Below are 20158 nucleotides of genomic sequence, written 5' to 3'. Positions count from 1 at the left end.
CAAATCCTGGCTGTATCAGTTATTAAATGTGTGGTCTTGAGAAGGATACCTTTAAAAATTTTGAGATAGAGCCTTTCTCTGTTGTCCAGGCAGGAGTGTAATGGCGCAATCATAGCTCACTGCAGCCTTGAACTTCTGGGTCAAGTGATCCTCCTGTCTCAGCCTCTTGAGTAGCTAGGGCTACAGGGACATGCCACCACACCCGGCTAATTTTTTAAATTTTTTATAGAGACAAGGTCTCTAAGTTGCCCAGGCTGGTCTCGAACTCCTGCCCTCAAGTGATCCTCCTGCCTTGGTCTCCCGAAGTATTGAGATTTCAGGCATAAGCCACCATGCCTGGCCAAGAATAATTTTCCTCTTTGAGTTGTAGCTTCATCACCTGGCAGACAGGTACATCAGCATCTGCCTCATAGAAATATGTGATGGTTACATGATAAATATATAAAAAGCTGGATGGTGCTTGGCACTTTCGTTTCCCTTCTGGAACCCTTTGTTTCCTGGAAGTTAGAAGGATCTTACTTAACAAGATGTTAGGTTAGTGCTAACACTTCAGTATGTATAAGAAACACCTGAGCATCTGGCTAGAGCATGGATTCTCATTTGGTTGGTCTGGGGTAGGACCTGAGATTCTGCTTTTCTAACAAGCTCCCAGGTCCTCAGACAGCACTTGGAGTTGCAAGGGGTTACATGTTTTATCAGCCGATCAATACATCATTCATTAAAGCAGTTATTCAGCATCTACTATAAGAAACTCTGAATTATCAGTTTAAGATTTCAAATACCTGCCGGGCGCGGAGGTTTATGCCTGTAATCCCAGCACTTTGGAAGGCCGAGGCGGGTGGATCACCAGGTCAGGAAATCGAGACCATCCTGGCTAACACAGTGAAACCCCGTCTCTACTAAAAATACAAAAAAATTAGCCGGGCGTGGTGGCAGGCGCCTGTAGTCCCAGCTGCTCTGGAGGCTGAGGCAGGAGAATGGCGTGAACCCGGGAGGCGGAGCTTGCAGTGAGCTGAGATCCGGCCACTGCACTCCAGCCTGGGCAACAGAGCGAGACTCCATCTCAAAAAAAAAAAAAAAAAATTAAAAAAAAAAGATTTCGAATACCAAATATTCATGGTGTTCCTTGACACACAATGTTTTGTCTCTGGAATTAGTGGGTCTTTAAAAGGGAAATTAGTTGACAATCCTGGATGAGAAAATTAGAAAAGACAGAGGATTTTAGGGACACACTCTCTTGAGTGGTTTCCACCCATACAAAATAAGAATGGAAAGGAACCTTGACAAAGGTAGAGCTGGAGACCTGAGTGGCTACATGAAGCTCCAGAAGGCAAGAAATAAGCTTCTCCCCTGAACATATTTTTATTTTTTGCTTTATATGCGAAAAGCAAAAAATGTATATCATATTTGCCTTAGGCTTAGATCTTTCCAGTATATTTGTTTCTACCAATTAAGATGATCTTACGTGTTTTTTTGTTGGGCATGTCTTATTGCTACACCAACAAGAGTCTGCCAGCTGAGTTGTTGGTGATAAATGTTCAGTGTCTTCACTCACAACACTTCATTTTGAGATGGCCTACTCCAGACCGAGAACTGTAGAGTCACGAAACCTCTCGTTTTAGTGGAGAAAAAGCAGCATGTTCTATCCCTCACAGAATTTCCCAGTACTTTCTCGTTATCTTGCTTTCCACCTATTAGATACCTGGATCCACTTTTGATTCAGGCACCATTTCAATAACAGCAGCTAACACTCAATACCTCTTCCTCATGACAACCCTTTCTTAACTTTTCAGCATTTTATTTACCATCAAAACCAAAGTTAAAGTTTCCCAAATGTAACATGCTATTTTGTATGTCTATTCCACAGAACCTTGCTTCTCCAAGTATGGTCCATGAACCAGCAGCGTTGCCATTGCCTGGAAGTTTGCCATAAATGCAGAGTCTTACACCCCTCTCTATTGAGTCAGGATATGCATTTTGATAAGATCCACAGTGATTTATGTGGACACCGAAATTGAAGAGGCACTGTCCTAGCACATATTCTTTCCTCTGTCTTCAGTGCCCTTTTCCTCCTACTTGCCTTCTTAGTAAACTCCTATTCGTCTCTCAAAATCCATCTCAGATGTCACCTTATATTAAATAGAAATATTTCTTGACTCTTTCTGATAGGGACATTTAGGTATCCTTCTATGCTATATATATATAAATATATACACACACACACATATATATACATATATATGAGAAATACATTGTAATACCTGTGCAAAATTAGGAAGAGAGATATATATACACACACATATATGTATATATACACACACACATACATATATATGTATTTCTCATCAATATACATCAATATAGGTCAATATACATCAATATAGGTCAATATACATCAAAATACATCAATATAGGTCTTACAATGTATTTCTCATCAGTGATGTCCCTGAGGGGATATATCTGAGGCATATACATTTGTATCTTCTGCATCTCTAGCACTTACAAAAGAGCCTGACACATAAAAGGTGCTCAATAAATACTTAATGAAATGCCTGGAACTGGCACATCAGGGAGGTGCTGAAGCAATAGGCTGGTAATTAGCCGTTGTTACTTGCAAGAATATTTTAAAACACAATTGAAGAATTTCTGTGTGCCATGTTCATTCATTATTTTGATACAAAACTTCAAGTGATCCTCTCCCTGTCCGTTCCTTCCCCTGTATTCTTGGTGGTCTTAGCATGCAGCAATGGTAGGGTAACTTGGGAGAATGAAATTCAGCTTTTAAATCTATATAGCGACAGGAAATTCTATTATTTGTCACTGAAGCTTCATTCTTAGCAGGTTGATTATTTTAAATCAATGGGTATTAATGCCCTTCTGAAGGCAGGGAGAACGTTAACTGAATGAATGAACTATATATGCCTGATAGCATAATGGGCCCTCTGGGGAATGTGGGGGAAAGGGTAGTCATATTCCCTGACTCCAAAGTGCCCACAATTTATGAAGAGTTTGTAGTCACTGAGGCTTTATCCTGGAGAAGCATAAGAAGTACCTCAAATTATCTGGATAATAAAGAAGTTTACCTGGTGTGAGTCACAATGTCTGTCAAGGCACCACCTTCTAGAAACTCCATGACCACCCAGAGCTCATCGCCAACAAGGTAGCTGTTGTACATGTCAACCACATTGTCATGGTGGTAATCCCGCATGATCACGACCTGGGGGAATGGGAAAGATACTTTTGACTTGTGAAGATGAAGTTGCTTTTTGTTCTCTTGTGGCCACACCTACAACTGTAAGTAAACTGATTGAGAGGTACTGACTGTGGGGAAGTTTATTCAGAAATCTATTATAGACAAAAAGCATCAAGGGTAACTAGTAGAAATAAAAGGAATCAAGGTAGCAAATTTGAGAGAAAATGGCAGGTCACCCTGACATTGGAGAGACACAGAGAGAGAAATGAAAACAAGTAGAACTAAAGCAAGATTTGCATTCACAAGAGGGAGTTTGGTTGACAGTTTGTGGGGATATGATCAGACATCCCTAAGGATCTCCTTTAGAATGCACTGTTCACAGTCCTCTGCTGGTTATCCTAGCAAAGGGTCACCAACTTGTAGTAATTGAGGGAACGAGTCCCACAAGTGAATGAAGTAAACTATCTATTAGAACTGAAGCCACACAAGACCAACTTAACTTCTCCTTAGAAGAAGATATGGGTTGAACCTGAGAGATATTTGGGCTGAATTCAAAGAATATATATTGAAGATAAAAATAAATATGGCATAGACATTAAACGGGCTAAGGAGCCTGCTTGCTGGAGAGAGCTTCCAGAAATTGCTGCCCTGTGGCTGTTTCCACTCGAGTTTTCAGAGTTAGTGTTAAATAATAAATTACAGAATTGTTTATCTACATCATATTGCTCTGTGTGTTCTGGCATTATGGTTTGGAAAATAAATTCCAGAAATCAGGAATGGTGGACTGGGAAGATGCTGAAGCCCAGTCATCTGGAACTCTCTGTAAGATTTGGAGCATGTGTAAGAAATAAGCACCTGTGGGAGCTGGAGATGTGTGGAGGCCACTGGGGGCTTCACATGAGCCTCCATGAAAAACAGAGTTCGAAATTGCAGCTGAGTGCATTTGTACAGTGGCTGTTTATGGACCAAACACCTTACTTCTCAGAAAATGGGAGTGCTTACAACAGAAAGATGAAGAGGTCAAGCAGCCATAGATTGTTCTGGGAGTTAGAAGATGTGGATTGTACATGCTTTCCTGGAGACTGACATCTAACACTGATATCCTGACTTGACATCTTTAGGACTTAGATCTTTCATCTACAAAATCTTATCTTTCCCCTCAGTGCTCTCATAAAATTACTAAAAGAATATTACTCCAAAATACTTTATGTGTTTTCTAACATAATTACTCATGTTTCCCCACCTATTTTAGAGCTCTTAAGTGATAAGTTTAAAAGGTAAATGAGAAAGTGGAAGGTAAACGTTAAAGTACAACAAATATACAGAGAAGGGTTAATTCCTTAACGTATCAATAGCTCTTACACATCAAGAAAACAAATGCTAGCACCCTAATTGAAAACTGTATACAGAACATATGATTCAGTGAAGAAAGAAAAATGGCCTATAACCACATAAAATTAAATTCAGCTACACTAGTAATAAAAGTGCTAATGAAAACAGTAAGGTTTATTCACGTCTAGCAGATGAACAGAGATAACATGACAGTATCAACGATGCTAGTGAAGGTAAAACAGTACTATTAGTGAGGGTCTAGATTGGTACAAACTTTCTGGAAATTAACATTGTATATCATTTCTCTAAAAACATTTACATCTCATTTGATCTGTTCATCCTATTTCTAGGACTCTAAGAAATTATCAGATATGAAGCCAAAGACTTATGTGTAACAACACTCACTGCAAAATAATAAAAGTGACAAATTGGAAACAGTATAAATCAGAGACTGGTTTTAAATATCATACATGTATATGATAGAAGATTATTAAAAGTGTGTTTTGACATGTAGCTAATAGAATATGTTAATATATTTTGTTTTACATTAATAAAAATAAGTAATGTATGCCAATATATGTTATTTAATATTAATTTTATTAGTATTAATGTTAACATTAGGCGAAATTTAGAAAGTCACAAAACCACATACATATAAAGTTTATGTCTATGATAGAAGATGTCTATGTCTATGATAGAAGATTATAAGGCCATTACAATGGTCATTAAATTTATTTTACAGTAATAAATATAAGTAATACAGCTCAATATATTTTATTTGATATTAATTTTATTAGTATTCATGTTAATATTAATTGAAATTTAGAAAGTTATGAAACTACATATATAGAGAATTATCTCAAACAAAAGAAATTTGTAAATAGAAAAATATAGAAAGGAAACACTGAAATATTAATGTAGGCTATTACTTGACTGGGATGTTTGTGGGATATTTTCTTTACTTTCCAAATATTCTACAGGAAGAATTCATTATTTTTATAGTTAGGAAAAATATTTTAAAGTTCCTAAAGAGTAATAGTCCATTGGTAAACTGACCCTGGTCTACTGTTTTAAAAATTGTTTATGGAGGGTATATTATGATATCATAATAGTGTAAAATATATGCAAATCCACACAGATACAGTGTAGCGTAAGATTTAGAGTCTGCTAGACAGAGATTCAGGTCCTAGTTCTGCAGTCAACCTGCTTGACCCTGGGCCGGTCTCTTCACCTATCTGAGTCCAGGTTTCCTTGTTAAAATGGTGATAACATCTTTCTGTCTCACAGAGTTGTTGTGAGGATCAAACTAGATTAATGCTTAGTACAGCGGCTGACACACATGAAGTACTTCATAGAGGTAACAGCCATATATGTGCACAGAAAAAAGACTAGAAGGAAATATTATAGGGGACGCTATTTTTGTCTTTATATTTTCAGTGCTTTTCTAATGTCCTAAAATGCACGTGTATAACTTTTGAAATGGAAAATAAATGTTACAAAGGAGAGAAAGGATGACCCAAACACACCCTTTACCTCATTGAAAAGCAGTTCCCGTCTCTGTTGCTTCCGGAGGTCCATTTTCTTCACTGCAACTTGTTTCCCTGTGTGTTTCTCGGTGGCGATGCACACGATGCCGGTTGAGCCTTCCCCGATTTTGATGAAGTTGTCCAAGTATTCCCTGGGGTCTCCTGGGCTGACCACCAGCTGCAGGGCCGCCCGAAACTGTTCATGGGACACCCTGGAGGGCTGCTGGTCGGAGGCGGAGCCCCAGCTGGGCGGCGGGTAGGTACTGGATGAGAGGCTGAGGGAGCTCAGGTAGGAAGCCGTGGAGATGTACTGCGAACTGCTCTGCAGGGAGGGGTGGTGGTACAAGGTGGCTTTGTGGTACCCAGACGGATACTGGTGGCTGCTTGAGGAATAGCCCGCTTTGCTTTGACTTTGAGGTAGTTTGGCAGGGCCCCTGGGGTAGGTGTCAGACCCTGACAGTGGAGGGCTGAGGACCATCTGTGCTCGATCATAATCCACCTGGGAAGACAGACATAGATAGAGAATATTCACATGCTAGATCTGAATGCCACAGCCAGGTGGTGAGTGAGCTGGCCAACAGCTGGCAGAATGAGGATCACCAGTTAGAGATGAGAGGATCTGGCTGGGGCACCAACAGGACCGGCCACACCTAGGGAAGGGCCTTCTCTGGTACACGTGCACCACAGTAGGAGGTTAGTTCACGTGTATCTTATCCAACGTGTGCTTGCTTGATAAGCCTTATTTTCTTGTTCAGGAATGAAAAATCTCATCCCTCATTAAAGGACATTAGTTTTCAGCTAGCATTTTGGGGAGATACTTCCGGGGTAGGAGGCCTTTTCCCATGCTGCTGAATTCAAATACTAGAGGCTGGTATGGACATTTATGTATAACATATGTATAACACAGCAGATGTAGGTACAGGGGAAAACATGGCTCCCTGTGCTAAGGGTGTGAACTACAGGGTGAACATGTGCAATGTTCTCACCAAATAAGTACAAATATAATTGAGAGTGACCAGTCTTTGCAGGGGTATGTGTGAAATGAAAATGAGGCTAGACCCCAAAGAGACCCCAGCAAAGAACATCCACTCTGACTTGGAAGAGTGGGATGAGGGGATTTTGTGGAGGAGAGTGGGGAAGCCAGTGAGGGGATTACTGGTATATGATACTATGTGTAGGTCCAGCAGTCACTTCCTGGAAAGAATCAGGAAGGAGCTCTGGCCACTCTTGGAATGGCTGAGGCCTGGATGGTAAAGATACCATAGCTTGTCATGTGGTATGCTCCTTGCCCAGGGCAGAAAGTGCTAATCCATCAATGCACTCTGTTTTGGAAGATCCTGATGGCAACACAGTGCTGGATACATACAAGGTACTCAGAAAAGATTTGTTGATTGGACTTCAGGCTGTTTCTTAATGCAGTGCCCCAGAAAGTCTCTGTCACTCTACTGGGTGTAAATGGAATGGCGTTAACTTATCCTACTCCCCTTCCATCCACCCCAAGGACCTAGATCTACTCTAATATAGTAGCTACAAGCTACGTGTGCCGATTTAAAGTAAACAAAAATCCATTAAAAATTAAAAATTCAGTTTCGCAGTCACACTAGTCACATTTTAAGAACTCAGTAGTCACCACATCACACAGTACACATATAAAACATTTTCCTAATTGCAGAAAGGGCTATTGGATGATACTATTCTAGATGAATTGATTCTTCCCATGCAGCACATTCATTCATTTATTTCAAAAATTAATATTTGAGCAACTGTGATGTGCTATGCACTGTTTTAGGTGTGATGGGGGAGGGTCCACCAAGAGTCAAAATGAATAGTATCTCTGCCCTCCTGGGGTTTATGTTCCAGAGAAGGAAACAGATAATAATAAAGAAAACCAATAAATACACAGCGTGTGGTTCAGGAGTAATGAATAATATAAAGAAAAATAAAGCAGAGTGAGGGGGTTGAAAGTAATGAGATGCCATTTGGATAGGGTAGTCACAGAAGGACTCTCTGAGGGTGTTCCGTTTGAGCAAAAGCCTGGCTGAGTGAGGGAAAAAGCAAGATCCCTCTCCTAAGAGGGGTGGTTTGGGCAGTGGGAGTGGCACATGCAGGATTCTGAGGCAGACCCAGGCTTAGTGTTGGAGGAACAGCAGAGGCTCAGCTATAGTGGAGAGTGTCAGCTAAGGAAGATGGACGAAGAAGCTGCCAGGGGCAGATCATGAAGAGCTTGGCAAGGATGTTGGCTTTTGCTCCAAATGAGGTAGGAAGCACTGGGGATTGCTAAGCAGACAGGAGTGACACGGTCTGACTCTCTCTGGCTGCGGAGGAGAGACTTTGGTGGTAAGAGTGGAAACAGGGATGCCAACAGCTTATCACAGTTAATGTGGGCTGAGATTAGGGTAGTTATTGTAGATGGGGTGAGAAACGGTGAAATCTCGGGCAAGATTTGAAGGTGGAGCTGACAGGATTTGCGGAAGGATTGGATGAGATCTTGAAAGACAGGAGTCAAAGACGGCTATCAGGATTTTGGCCTGAGCAACAGGGTATTTAAGGAGATAAGGAATCCAGGGGTAGCAACAGGCTTGTGGAGTGTGGTAATTAGCTTCCAAATTGCTCTCAATGACATGTGCCTCCTGACATTCATATTCCCATGTAGTCCTCTTCTACACTGCATTGAAATTAATCTGAGTGATCAAAGAATAAGGCAGAGATGATGGCAAGCTCCTTTGGTCTCTTACTCACATCATTTATTTTGGCTTTCACCAGCTGCCATGTCATGAGGACACTCAAGAATCCTTTGGAAGGACTGGGTGCAGCAGCTCATGCCTGTAATCCCAGAGCTTTGAGAGGCTAAACTGAAGGATCACTTGAGCCCAGGAGATCAAGGCTGCAAGTGAGCTATGATTGTACCACTGTGCTCCAGCCTGGGTGACAGAGTGAAACCCTGTCTCAATAATAATAATAATAAAATAGAGAGGTCCATGCAGCAAGAAACTGAGGACTCCTGTTAAGAGCTAGCTAGAAATTGAGGCCTTCTAGCAAACAGTCATGTGAGCTATTCTGGAGGTGGATCCTCCAGGTCCAGTTGATCCTTCAGATGACTGTATCCCTGGTTGATGTCTTGACTGCAACCTCATGAGAGATTCCAAGACAGAACCAATCAGCTAAGCCCTCTCAATTTGTGACCTACAGAAACGGTGAAATAGTAAATGTTTGCTATTTAAAGTTTAGGGGTAAATAGTTGAACAGCACTATTTTTTGCTTCATGAAGCAGTGTGTTTTAAGCCATGAAGTTTTGGGATAATTTGTTATGCAGCAATATTGATAGTTAATACATGAGAGAAAATCAAGAATTCTTTTAGCCATGTTAAGTTTGAGAGAGTGATTAGACATCCAAGTGGAGGTGTCACTTAGGAGACTTAGACATGCCCCAAGTCCAGGGAAGAGTTAAGGCTAAAGACATGAATCTGAGAGTCATCAGTGCTTAGTTCATATTAAAAGTCATGATGCTGAATGTGTAGAAGATGGTCTGAGGACCCCAATGTCTAGATACCAGAAATAGCAGAGGGATCTTGCAGAAAGGAGCAGAGAAGGAGTGACCAGTGCTATAGGAAGGAAACTAAGGAAGCAAGGTGTCCTGGAGCCAAGGGAGGAAAGTATTTCAAGAAGGAAGGGTTAATGGATCCTGTCAAATGCCACTGAGAAGTGGGATGGGGCATGTTGCTCACTGGATCTGGTGACATGGTAGAGGCAAGTAGGTGTTTCAAGCTCCAACCCCATCACGTTGCATAAGAAGATGCTTATTCTATCACATCATGGAGCAAGAATGGCACACAGTGGGCTCTTTAAAATTGCTACCATAGCACCGTTCTCAGTACCCCCACACTGCCCACTGGTTCTACAATGACAGTGCCTGGCCTGCTTAACATTGAGCAACGCAGCTCTTCCAGCCTCAAAAACACTACACTTTACTAGGCGAATTCACCACTCAAACAGCCTTGACATCAACCAGAAGGAACCAGGGCAGCTGCTAAGTTGCCCTCCTGCCCTGGTTGCAGAGACAACACATGCTTTTGAGGGGCATAGGGATGAATTCTGACTTTGATAATTTTAGTCAAATCAGTCTCTCTGAGTCTCAGTTTCCTTATCTGTAAAATGGAATAATAATAATAATTACTTCCTTTGGTCACTGTGAACTCTAAAGGATCAAATATACATCTAAGTATTCAAACAATGACTGGCCAATGAGTTCTACTTGGTGTTATTATTACATAAAGTGATGAGACACTTTATGCAGTAATGAGAATGCAAAATAAAATAAATAGTAACTGCAATATTATCAAACTAGCTAGCATTTACCGAAGACATACAATGCCCCTGTGGTATATATATTCCTATACATTAATACTCAAAGCAATAAGACAAGGTGTCTTTAGTTGTAATATATTGAACAATGTATAGTTAAAATATTCAAAAACAAGCTGATTATTTTCAAAGCCTCTGTTTTGTGCTACACAAGGAAGGGGTGTGTGTGTGTGTGCGCACACGCGTGTGTGTGTGTAGGATGGAATGGGGAGAAAGAAGTGTCAGTGTAAGTTAAACAACTGGATTCTTCCTTTAATAAGCTCCAGATTAGTCAAGTCTAGGCTAGTCAGCAAGGCAGGGTGTGAAGGGAAATAGGGTTTTTGGCTTTTATTTCTGAAAGTGTGTCCTGGGAGCCATCACATGCCATTATCGCCCTGTGTCTTCCTTGGAGGACTTGTTCCCATACTTTCAACAAAAGAATTCATTCCCCACAAGCATGTATAATTGATCTCTGAATATATATTAAAAATGGGCCAGCTGCATCCTGCAGGAATCACAAACACTGCTTTGCATTCATTTAGGCCACTTTTCTTCCTTATCACCTGTCAGCAGCATTATCAGTGTCCACACTTAACAGCCGGTGTATGGCATAAAGAAGAAGCCTGCCTGCACCAAGGGGGCAATTTCCAGGCAAAGATGGAATGCAGAGCTCTTTGCTGAAAGTTAACCATCTTCAAAATTAGGCCATGAGACAAAAAGGTGTTGTTGTCTTTCATGGCTGCTGGTAAGAGGCGCAGACTCTTAAAAAAGCAATGGCTGAGGAACAGCCAGTATCACAAGAGACAATTTTTTGAATAAAACTCAAGGCATACTCGTCAGAGAATGAACTGTTCACTTGGAGTGAGGGAACATGTGGTACTCCCTCAGAGGACAAAGAGCTGACTCTGTGAAGGAGAAATCTATGGGTGACCCCATTTGGGGCCACCAAGGTGCTGAACCGTTGCCTTCTGTTGGATCTTAACCCACATGTGGGTTCCATGATGGTGCGTATCACCAGCCCACACACTTTCGACAGGTCTTGTTCTTTTTATTCTGGGAATCATGCAGGGGGCAACTAAATCCCATTTCGTGGTTGATAAAATGGAGGCACAAGGAGATAAAACTGCCCCCAAGCAATCCAGGGCAAACAGCTCCACACTTCCAAGGGGATGACATAACCTAGTTTACCTGCCGGGGTCAGTCTTTCACTACCAGTGGGAGGGCGCCCAGCACACTGGCCCACAAGCTGGCTCCCTTGCCTGCCTTGGCATTTCCAACCTTCGTTGTCACCTCCCTGGTCTGTATAATCAAGGCTGGGCATTCTCTCCTCACTAAAATGCACAGGGGTTCTCCTAGGAGCCATTGTGGGGTCTCTTCTGTCAAGCAACTGCTCTGTTAGAAGTATATCCTTGAAGTAGTAACAAATATTTATAAGAATAATGATGCTTGATATTTGTTGAGTGCTTTCTACATGCCAGGGACTGTTCTAAGCACACTATGTACATTCTTGCATGTAAACCTCAAGTTGGACAATTAAATAAGCTCTGTAATTCCTCCATTTTACAGATAAGAAGACTGAGGCACAGTGGGTTTAAGTAGGTCATGCAAAAGTCCCAAAGCTACAAAGAAGGGAGAACTGGGGTTCAAATCCAGACAGAATTGCTTCAGTACTTGGGTCCTTGATAAATTCACAGAGACAGGCGTCAATGATGGGGGTGGGAGGATGTGGTCTTAACAGAGGCAGGCAGAGCGGGGGATAACGACAACCACAGAGATAAAGCCTGGTCAGGGTGTTTCACTAGGGGCCCAGATGTCTGGGCAGCCTGGGGCAAAATGCAAGAATTGGACCAGAGCATGATGGATGATAATGTCTAAGAGAGGGGATGAAAGACAAATTAAGGGTTTTGTTTTGTTCTTATTGTTTTTGGCTTGTTTGTTTTGAACAGTTTTGGCTTAGAGAAATGAGCTTAAAAAAAAAAAAAAGAGTAATCACAGCAAAACGAGTTGATTATCTATGTACATCATTCATCATTTTTCTTTTTGTTTTGGTCAAAGCGGAAATCTGCATTGTTCCAAAACCACTCAGGCTTTCTTTTGTTAAGTTCTTTCAAAGAAGAAAGTGCAAACTTTCTTCTGTGATGAGACCTCCTTGCCCTCTCACATCGCTCTTGGACTTTCATAGTCATGTAAGTATCCTGTTCTAAGTTGTCTTTCTCGTGATAGCCTATATTTGGAAGGTGGAAAACATAAATGATGAATTTGTTATTCCCACTGTTTTACACACACATGTTCATGTACATGAGAAAGATGTGCAAAGCAGTCCAGCTTAAACTGTGCAATCTTTTCTATGACTTGATTTACAAACACATTCTAGAAAAAGAAAAATGAAGCAGACCTATCTTTGGTATTGTGAAAGGGATTTGGGATCTGATTATTTAGTGAAACCACAATGCAGTGGAATTGGACCAGTGAAAGGAACGACATTTAATAAGTAAATCCAACGTATCTCTCATCACCCATGATCCACACCATTTCCAAAAGATTTATGTACATAGTTTACCCTTGCAGACCTTACAGCAAGGGCACGGGGTGCAGAGCAAGGGTGGGAAACTGCAATGTAAGAGAAAAAACAACAAAGGCATTCTTCCCATCCCTCCAAAGAGAACAGTGCTGTGATTTTGTGAACGAGTAACTCCTTACAAAGGAGACCATGGTCTGCAAAGTTTTCAGGGGGATTTCCATATGGCATGATGTAATGAGAGAAGGCCAGATCAATCGTCTTGCAAATTATCACCCAGGCTGCTAAACTGCTTAGCTGTAGGGTTACCAGGTCATTAATTGTCATTGAAAATTGGATACATTTTAACAAGGAATTCTCTCTACAGGAATCTTTAGAAATACTGACAAAATGAACAAGGAGTCGTGATTGTGATTTCCTCTTTTTTTTTTGAAATGGCTAATAACATACACTTGTTTTTTAGCTTCTGGACACTCTTTTGTATACCATATAAATTAATTCTTTAAAAACTGTGCTTTGTCATGTCTCTATACAAACATGATCAAAAAAGAAAAAGAGCAAAAAAGAGACGTTGTATTATATAAGGGAATAAATAATCCCCATTAACAACTCAGTCAGACTACCTTTCTACAATGAGCTCAACATCTCTAAAGATAGGGTCAGACACAGGCTTGTGATGTATCAAAATTATAAATAATTATAGCAATGAATTCGTTTAATCAATCAATTTCACCAGAGGTACACTGGGGTGGACGGGGCATAAAACTCCACACAGCTATCAATTGCTCCGATTACAGCTGGCTGTCAGCCAGAATTCCCCTGATCCATGTTAGTTAAATGCACATTAATCTGAATTTGGCAGTGTAATCAAGGACCTAACTGAACTGTGAAATTGAATTCTGCAGTAGAACATAATTTGACCATTTTATGCCAAGGCTAGGGGGAGAAAAAAGCTTGGTGAGGGAAGGGTGGGAGAAAGAAGGGAAGGAAAATAAAATCCTGCAGCAGCATCTATTTGTCACTGTGGCCTTCTGTTCTGAGGGCAGGGGGGCCATGGCTGGAGCGTGCTCAACTGGGGTGTGTGGGCACGGCCACGGTGTGGGTCTGCGCCCACAGAATGAGGACCTCGGAATGTTGCGTGAAACATGGTGAGTTACAGAGAGTGGGAGGCAGCTGGTTCCAGCGCCTGAATGTGATGCTCCAATACACCTTTTCGGAGCACAATAAAACAAAGACTGCTCATCTCAAAAATGAAAATGCCAGGCTGGGTGCTGCTTGCTGTCCATAAATCAAATGCAAGATAAAAGTGAATCACAGTCCTCTATTATCTGAGCATGGAAAGGACATCTTAAATTGTCCTGACTTGACTCAAAGGAAAATTTAACAGGACCAGGCTTGGCTTTGGGAAGGGAAAACGACTGCTTGTAAGAATTCTGGAGAGAATCATTAACTCACATTCTCTGTAGGGACACGATAGAGACTGGCAATTAGGGGAATGGGATTCATTAAACCTTGTGACTCATCTGTCTCTCTGGTTGTGCCCTGCAAATGCACACTGAGAGTTGGACAAGTCATGACCCTACAAACAAGCAAAGCTTAGTATATGAAGCATTGAATAAATCTGAGATGTGCAGGCTCAGGCATACGGGTATTCCAGGCTCTTCCTCCACCTCTGAATTGGCGTATCCAATTAACCCCCCACAGATGCTGCTTCAAACTCAAAGAATGCATCTTCTATTTAAGAGCAGTGAGACAGAGCAGATTGCTCTGGCCTGCGATCCGTCATCGCCTGCAGTGATGTGGAGGGACTTTTCGTCTTTGGGGATTGGTTTGCGGCCTCAGAATATTATTCAAATACGTCAGGGCCTCCGAGAGAGGTAGGGACTGACAATGCTAGGTTAAATTCATTTTGTTTTTAATTTAGTAATAGGAAAACCCATTCATAATGACCGAAATACAATTTACTTTGAGTCACAAGAGCATTCATGGGAAGAAGTGTCCATTCATATGCAAAGGACACCTAAAGTCTCCATCAGAAGGGACAGATGTTAGAGATAGCGCACTCAGTCAGTCCTTGGATGTTTTATGAGCCTTAATGAACACCCTATAGATAAAGAAAACAAATCTAAATATATCCACTGTTATATTAAGGGATCAAGTTCTTCTCTCTTTCCCCGTCAGATTTTTGGTGCAGCCCATCAGTTTTCACTAGCACTGTCATTCCATAACCCATCAAGCCCCGAATGGATCTCTGAACGGAGTTCTGCAGGGATCCTCAGTAGAAAAGAAGTTGCTGTTTTGTTGTTGGAGCCGTGGTTGAATCTGGACATAGCAAGTACCACAAAGGACAGTGAATCATTAAATTATTGATGCGGGAAGACTGGGCCCACTGGTTCAAGTGCTTTTTCCTTCCAGGGAAAGCAAAGTGATAGCTAAGCAGTGAAAATACATTGTATTGTTGACCCCAGAAGGAAGTGCTGGGAAATCACACCATGCTTTTATTCCCATCCTTTTTTATTGTTGTTTTGTTTTGTTTTGTTTTTAGACAGGGTCTCACTCTGTCGCCTAGGCTGGAGTGTACTAGTGTAATGATAACTCACTGAAACCTTGAACTCCTGGGCTCAAAGGATTGCCTTGGCCTCCCCAGTAGCTAGGGCTACAGATGTGTGCCACCATGCCCAGCTAATTTTTAAATTTTATTTGTAGAGACCAGATCTCACTATGTTGCCTAGGCTGGTCTTGAACTCCTGGCCTCAAGTGATCCTCCCATGTTGGCCTTCCAAAGTAATGGGATTACAGGTGTAAGCCACTGCACTTAGCACATCCCTCATTCTTCACTCAGAACTTCTTACTACGCCATCTGTTTGGGATATCCTCGGCTGCAGCTGTGGTCACTTTTCCTGCCTTATAGAGATGGCAGGGGTGAAGTGGAGGGGTTGGTTGGAGATGTATAGCTATGTCAGTTCTTGCTTGTTTAGCATCCGGCTTCCATGCAAGCCTGAGAATTTTATTTCCATTCTAGAGAGGAGAGTAATCACTGGGGTGGCACTGGGGTCCTCAGGCCAGCTCAGTCGCTGAAGCTTCGCATGGCAGTGAGCAAGTCACACAGTGACTCTGTGACTCTGGCCTTCTGAGACTCACATTTCTAAAGTGAGAACAGTTGTACTTATAGGCTGCACAGAGTGACAGAATTTGTTCCCATATTTTGAAAATATGTAAAAGACGGCACAGAGAGAACGTTCCTATGGCTGGTGTTAGCTGATAGGGTGATGTGTCTTCTAACCAGAATATTCCTGAGAATAATGGCTAACACTGAGTGCTTGTCATGTGCTAACTCCTTTAGGCTTATTAATCTTAATCCTCAGGACAACTTCAAAGTAGGTACTGAAACACTTTACAGATGATGGAACTGACGCATGGAGAAGATCATACAGCTAGTAAGGGCTTGAATCCAGGGAATCTGATTATAGAACTTGCATTTTTCTGTAATGGGTGAGAAAATCTGGATTATCTTTTGAAAAAAGATAACAAGGCTACCGCTTAAGGTTGAATAAAGGCATGTGAGTCCCTTAGGGATTTCTGTACCTAACGCTTCCTTTACAGCCCATAGTTCCAGCTTTTGCCCACAGTTTACACTCTGGGTGACATTAAGGAACTTCTCAAGGATTCCATCCTACCAAGAACAGGAAGAATAAATAGCACTCCATGGGCACTGCAAATCCACCTGTCAGTCACCACCCATTCTTCACCAGCAAGGTGAGGCTGCCTGTAGGATTTGTGTCTGGGCCTGGAGACTTCATGTCCACCTTTCTGCCCCTGGATTTTCTTCTGTGGAAATGAGAATATTCTGGAACACATAGACTTTGTAGTCAGTGGGACCTCGTTTGGAGTCCTGATTCAGTTATATTCAGTTATTTGCCTTTATAAACTTGGGGAAGTCCATAAAGATTTGGAGTCTCAACTTCCTCAACTGTAGAGCAGAGGTGATTCTGAATTCTTCTGGAATTGCAAAAACTAAGTTGAGTCATGTTTGCAAAATGCTTAGCACAGTGCTTGGAACACAGTAACCCTCACATCACTGCCACCATTCATCTACATGCTCCACAGGTAGACTGATGTGTAGACTACTCATATTAGTAATTAAGATGCTGTAATTTATTAACTTACTTAACCCTCATACTATATAATGAGACATGGGCTGTCTTTATCCTTATTTTGTAGATAAAGAAGTGGAGGCACAGTTAAGCAACTTGTTCACCCAGTTAGTAAGTGGCAATGTCAAGACTTAAACCCAGGCAGTTTATCTCCAAAACCTATACCCTTAACTGCCAAAACATGCTTGATAAATGATAGCTATTAAACAGTTGTCCTTAACTGGGCCAAGTTTGCCGTCCTCTGCCTGTAGGACATTTGGCAGTATCTGGGTATGTTTTGGATGTTATGAGTGAGGGAGAGATGCTATGGGCATATAGTGGGGAGAGGCCATAGATGTTGCTAAACATCCTATCATGCACAGGACAGCCTCCCACAGTGAAGAATTACTAGGTCCAAAATGTTCATAGTGTCAAGGTGGTGGACTGTGCCACAGAGTGAAAGGGGATGATGCAACCTAATTGTGAAATTAATTGCTGATTAACTGCTAATGCAACTTTATTGCTTCAGGTATTAAAAGGAGCTTATAATCAGGCAGGTTGCAGGCTTTGCACCCTCAGAAGCTGCCCCTGTGCTACTGGAAATGCATGCAATGTCTGGTGAAAGGCTTAAGCCCAAAGAATTGAATCCCAGCTCTGCTGTGAGCACACTGAGCCTCTCAAAACCCGTTTCCTCATCTGTATAAAGGGATCAAGAATTCTTGCCTTACGGATCTGTGAGGCTCAAAAAAACATGGCATGTATCTGGTACACAGCAAATGCTTAATGCACTGGTGGGATTTTTATGCTGGGGGCTTCTCAGTGGCTGCCACAAGGAACGGATGTGCTGGGCCAATACAAAGACACAAGTAGGTGGCTGCCTGGTCCCTGGAGAGCACAGGAATGAGCAAAATCAAATGCATGGTGACAATTTCTCCAGCTAGCTTCCTTCTCTGGAAGGCAGATTTGTCTGCAGGCGAGGATGGAAAGCATTCTCTCTCCACTTCTGGCAGTTTTTATTTTTATGGTGGGTATGGTGCTATATGGTTTTTGTTTGGCTTTGTTTCCCACCCTCCCAACCCCAGGGTTTCATCTGCTTAGTTCCAGCAAAATACACTTAAATGTAGTGAGAGGAGGCCAACATCAACAGACTCATAACGTTCTTGATTCTTGTCATGCTAGCAGGGAAATTAAGTAGGTAGATAATATTGAAGGAGTTTTTTTTTTTTTTTTTCCCTGTGGGTTAACATTAATCTTTTTTTTTTTCTTCAGGAAAAAATGTAAAACTGTGTGTCAAACACACACACACACATGTGCGTGCACCCACACACATACACACGACCCTCCTCATTTCTGCTTCATCTGGAGACCTCCATAAGTTTTGTGCTTCCTTTTATTTTTGGAGGTGAGAACATGACCCAGCCTCCTCTAGGAGTCTCTGCAATGCAAGGCCGACTCATCTGAGTCGTGACCGCTATTTCTTCCCTCAGCTGGAAATCCAAATGTGATTGGTACTTTCTAAGAGTACAGTTCTAAAGACACAGGGACCATGGTCTTTTTAGAGAAATGTTATCTTTTTAATCAAGTAAACGTTTTAATTACTAACCTGCTTCCCACCTCTTATCCTCCCACAAAACACAAAACCTGCTCATGAATCTCTCATGAGTTTCCTGTGAAACATGGAGCAGCAGCTTGCTTCTTTGTATTTCTGATTATAAGGGCTGAACACTCTTGGTAGAAGTTCCCATGAGTGAATATGCGGTTTTTGTTGTTGTTGTTGTTGTTGTTGTTGTTGTTGTTGTTTTTGGTGAGCCGTAATAGTTTGTGCATTGCGTTGTTTCTGGGCTGGCAGAGCCAGATTTCAGGGCAGGTCTGCCTTGTCTTATACTTGGAAGTCTGCAGGATAGAGGGAACCTGCAGGGAACTAAAGTGAATCACCCCTCCCACCCTCCTTCTTCTATCACTTAAAGTTCTGGTGGCCACTGGGACTTCTCACAGATTTTCTTGGCAAATGCAGTTGAATCCCCGAAATAACATATATCCAAATAATAGGAAAATATTGAGCAGAGAGAAACACCAGACTTGAGTTATTGTCCTTGTTTTGCAGACAACTAACTGTGAAACTGTAAGTGTGTCATGTGGCTCTCTGGGCCTCAGTTTCCCCTTCTAGGAAATGAGTGTGCAGGGATTGCTGGCAGTGACATTAAATCTCAAAAGCCCATGCTATGTGAAAATGTGGACTCAGGGATACCAGTTCATCCTTTAAAAAAAAAAAAAATTTAAAAAGAGAGAAGACTGAAACTCCAAATTAAGAGTTCTAAAACTCTTGACCTCTAAAACTATTTGGACTATGGACATGTGTAGCCCACCCAATATTCATTTCCAACATCCAGGAGGAGCCAAATAAGCCTCCAGGGCCAAAAAGCAGCATCATCTGGGCAACGTTTTCTCTGTGACTATGACCCCAAACAACTCCCTAACACACAAGTAAGCAAGTAAGCTTAACATGCAAGTAAGCCACACACACACAAAATCTTAGATAAAAAATAACCACCAATGTTCAAAGCCTGAGGATGTAACTCAATTAAGCTATCGAACATGTTAACTTATTTATTCCATATCACTCACAGAAGTGCACAAGTGATATGCACGAGAAATGGAATAAACTATCATATATCATGAGGCATGGGTATGACTTCAAGTAGATTTTGCTTGTGGTTAATTAGACCTCTTTCCAACAATCACCCTGGCAAGAACACAGGAGGAGAAAGCAGTCATGATACTCTGAGTGTGGGTGTTCAAGTACATTAACACTACAAGATTAAAAAAATACGGTCACTACATGAATTTTAACTGGAGGAACATATCTCAGGCCTTTATTTATCAAAGTTTGTTTTTAATTCTATATCTTGGGAACTAAGGTGGCAGCTTTTTTGTTTCTTCTAAAGAATGGCTGAAGTAACTCCAACAATACACTTAAATGACTTCTCCTCAACATCTTGGATGAGGTTAATGAGAAATAAGAAGCAAAGGAAAAAATATCGATTATCTATAATCAATAAAGCAGGTGAATGCAGGCAGGCTTGGCTTGCAGAGTTTTCTGTGCTGCTCACCAAAT

General features: G+C 41.5%; 1 protein-coding gene across 1 annotated transcript in view; it reads right to left on the bottom strand.

Moving 5' to 3' along the window:
• PAK5 (p21 (RAC1) activated kinase 5) overlaps window positions 1-20158 on the bottom strand; it is a 316275-nt gene that overhangs the window by 24686 nt on the left and 271431 nt on the right. Inside the window, exons 5-6 of the mRNA XM_008018243.3 lie at window positions 6059-6550; window positions 3084-3217 (exon numbers count right to left, since the gene is read on the bottom strand). Of these exons, the coding sequence (XP_008016434.2) occupies window positions 3084-3217; window positions 6059-6550 (626 nt within the window). The remainder of the gene's footprint in view (window positions 1-3083; window positions 3218-6058; window positions 6551-20158) is intronic.

The sequence above is a fragment of the Chlorocebus sabaeus genome, chromosome 2, assembly GCF_047675955.1.
Source record: "Chlorocebus sabaeus isolate Y175 chromosome 2, mChlSab1.0.hap1, whole genome shotgun sequence".
Lineage (NCBI taxonomy): Eukaryota > Metazoa > Chordata > Mammalia > Primates > Cercopithecidae > Chlorocebus > Chlorocebus sabaeus.
Note: the sequence above shows the minus strand (reverse complement) of the source record. Positions and strands in the feature narration are given on the sequence as shown.